The sequence below is a fragment of the Rhinolophus sinicus genome, chromosome 17 (assembly GCF_057876585.1).
Source record: "Rhinolophus sinicus isolate RSI-liver-muscle chromosome 17, RSI-T2T, whole genome shotgun sequence".
In the NCBI taxonomy this organism is placed as follows: Eukaryota; Metazoa; Chordata; class Mammalia; order Chiroptera; family Rhinolophidae; genus Rhinolophus; species Rhinolophus sinicus.
This window is the reverse complement of record NC_142517.1, coordinates 188,648,096-188,651,368: the sequence shown is the minus strand read 5'-3', so window position 1 is coordinate 188,651,368 and position 3,273 is coordinate 188,648,096. Positions and strand designations below refer to the sequence as shown.

Genomic DNA, 3,273 nt, shown 5'->3' with positions numbered 1-3,273 from the left:
TATTAGGTTTTCTTCTCTTGTTTAATAGACAATCTACCCATCAGTTAAAATGTAATTATCTTTGAATCATGTCACTACAAATAGGGTATTAGTGCTTAACAATACATTTTTGTTATGCTACTGAATTAATACTATCATTCCTAAAATTAGGCAAATACTAAGTAAACAGAATTTTGATAGTCTGCTCAGTCTCTGTATATCTCCGTAATAAAAACTAAATTCCCTTGTCTGAAACATATTCCTCTTGGAAGAGACACAACTTGGAATCATTCCATGTATTTTATACCTGGGCTAATGTGGCAATCTGTGGCTGGGCTTGAACTGTCATTTGCTGGTTTTCAGCTTCTGTTACAGCTGCATCTCCACTCTGCTGGTTCTCTGCTCCAGATTCCATGGTCATTTAGTCACCTACAATAATATGGAAGAGTGTTACAAGCACTACTGTGCTTTGCGCTTTTGTGACTTTGAAGGCAAATTTCAAGTTATAAATAGGTATATGTGGTTGTTAGGTTAGCAAATGCACTCAGAAATCTAGTTAAAATATAATGTAGCTGAATTATTATAAAAATTTGCTGAGTGTAAAAGTTTTAGTCCCTTCAAAAAAGAAAAACCACCTTCCTTTTCCCTTGCTATTTCTTCCCAATGATATTACTCCATCTAGATGTAAGAAGGGATTCCTCTCTTCCATGAATCACCCCTACTAACAAAGGGAGGAGGGGTAGTAGCGAAGTTATAATTTTTTCAAACTGTACCAAGCAGGTACGGAGAGAGGGTAAAGAATGTAAGTGAGCTGACGACAGGACTTATGAGATACTGGCTTCATATATATAGGGAAGAAGTGGAAAAATTATAAGCTACTTCCATAGGAAATTACTGGTGGTAGGACAAAATAAGCCCAAGTTTCAAGAGCCCAAGTTGTAGGATATCAAGATAGAAAGGTGGGCTAAATAGTCACAGAGCCAAACTAGAGGCCCCAAACACTGAAAACTTTAGTGTTCTGATTCCTCCTCCTATGTATAGTATGCACACTATACACACACACACACTAAAACAGTTTTACAATTTTGTAACTGCAAAATTCTGGATTAAGTTAATAAAGGCTGATCTTTTTTTACTTTGGGACCCTGCTTTGCGAATGGCTAGTGTATCTGTTGGGTAATGTGGCACTGGATTGCAGAAAAAGTAAGTGGAGGGCAAGTCCTAGCAGCAGCAGCTACACGTAGGTTAGAGAAATTTCTGGTAACTGGGGAAGCGATCATCTGTAGAGAATTCACGATGAAAAGGATCACTTCTTACTTGTGTACTACTGCTATCATTCCATGCCTAGCATATTACCTGTCAAAAATGAATTTATTAATAGTGAGGACTACTTACAGTGATTCCATAAATAACACAAAACCCCAATGCTTTTCCAGAATTTATTACATTTATTTTATAACTCTGAAAATTGATAATCAAAATTGTCACGGACCCTTATGTGATTACTACATGCCATTAGAATGTATCACATACTAATACATTTTGCCATCATTTACAGGGTTCTATAAAAAGAAAAGTGTTTTACAAGTGACAGCTAAAAATGGAAGTGAAAATATCTTTGGAAATGAATATAAATAATTTAGAAATACAGAATCCATGAAACGGATGACAAAGCAAAGGTCAACAGACCTGACTACATAATTATTTAAGACATTCATATAGCAAAAGCCACCAAGACAAGTGCACAGGGAGAAAATATCTGCCACATATAGTTAACACAATAACATCTAGAATACAGAGAAAGTACTAGTCAATAAGAAACTTATTACTGACTAGTTCACAAAGATATATATATACGTATATATATATATATATTCAAGGATAGTCACTGTAGAATTTTTTCGATAACAGCAAAACACTGGAAACAAGTATCCATCATTAGGAAGACCATTAAAGAAATTAAAGCAATAAAAAAGAATGAAGTCTATTATGTAATGACACATCAAGCTTTCCAAGACAGACCGAGTGAAATGGTGAGTCATGAAATATACTGGAAAATAGACCCCAATTTATGTTAAAAACAAGTAAAACATTGTTGTAAAGGTGTGTACATGGAAAAAGATTTGGGAAGCTTAGTGTAGCTTTGAGTAGAGGGAAATTTAGCAGAAGTGTATAGTCTGATGACTTTCGCCTTACTTTTTACATATTTTAGTATTAATCTTTTTTCTTCTGCAAAGATTTAGCATTACTCATACAATGTAAAAACTTTTAATACCAGAAGTCATGGATAACATTTTAAAACTATGACCCAAAAACTGTATTTCAATCATGATTTTGAGATACCTATTGACAAAATATTTTAAATTCAATACTTTTTATATGAAAGTACTGTCTTTGTTTAAATTTTGCCTAAATTGTTATCCATTTCCAAAGAGTAAAAATAACTAATTTTTTAAAAAGTGATGAAATAACTTTATTATCACTTGTGATAATTCACTCCGTTGTATACTTACAATCTGTGTTCTTTTAAACTAAAACATTTAAGACATTGAAAGTAACAGAAAGCAACATCAACAACAAAACAGTTTATGTATCCTAAATGTTGTGCACACTTGTGGTCTGAAATAAAATGGCATGTGAAAGCAAAAAACCTAATCTTAGTAAGTAAATGAATCCATTAGAGGACAGTACTGAGTCAAGCCAAATAAAAGCAGAAATCCATACTTTTCTCCATCTTCACCCCTAAGTCATCATTTTAATGAAAATGAAGATAAATACAAATTTATCATCACAATACCTCCTTTGCAGACAGAGTATATGAAACTGTTTTTAAAAGACTTTATTTCAAGCCACATTTTTTTTTACCTATGTTGTCATCCATATAGTTTCACTCCACCATTTAATTAAAAGCAATCTAAGGTACAGACCATATTTCTTTTGTTTTTGTTTAATACATCTGGGATACTTAAATTTTTTTTTTTTTAACATTTAAGGTATAGGGCATCATTACAACTTTTTGTTTCAGAAACTATTTATGAATATATAATAATAAAGGAACAAAACCACTAGCTAACATAAGTAATTATAGTTACAAGGACTCATTCAAAACAGGAATGCGATTTGCATACTTCTTCCCTCCCCAGCTACATAATATATTCCTTCTTTTTAAAACAAAGTGTGATATTTACAGTGGATAGGATCCCTCCCCCATGTCAAGCGTCAGTGTTTCATTACCATTTCACTCAGGCAGACTACTGATCTTTTTATCAGAGGAGGGGACAGCCTTCTTCATTT

The 3,273-nt window shown here is 33.0% G+C and overlaps 1 protein-coding gene across 6 annotated transcripts in view; it reads right to left on the bottom strand.

Annotated features, from left to right (window-relative positions):
* CREB1 (cAMP responsive element binding protein 1) overlaps nt 1-3,273 on the bottom strand; it is a 59,256-nt gene that overhangs the window by 41,253 nt on the left and 14,730 nt on the right. For all 6 annotated transcript variants that reach the window (XR_002136985.3, XR_012498939.2, XM_074341067.2 and 3 more), the window contains exon 2: nt 287-408. Coding sequence is in view for 4 of the 6 variants with exons in the window: in XM_074341067.2 (XP_074197168.1) it covers nt 287-400 (114 nt within the window). In the remaining 2 variants the exon portion in view is untranslated. The remainder of the gene's footprint in view (nt 1-286; nt 409-3,273) is intronic.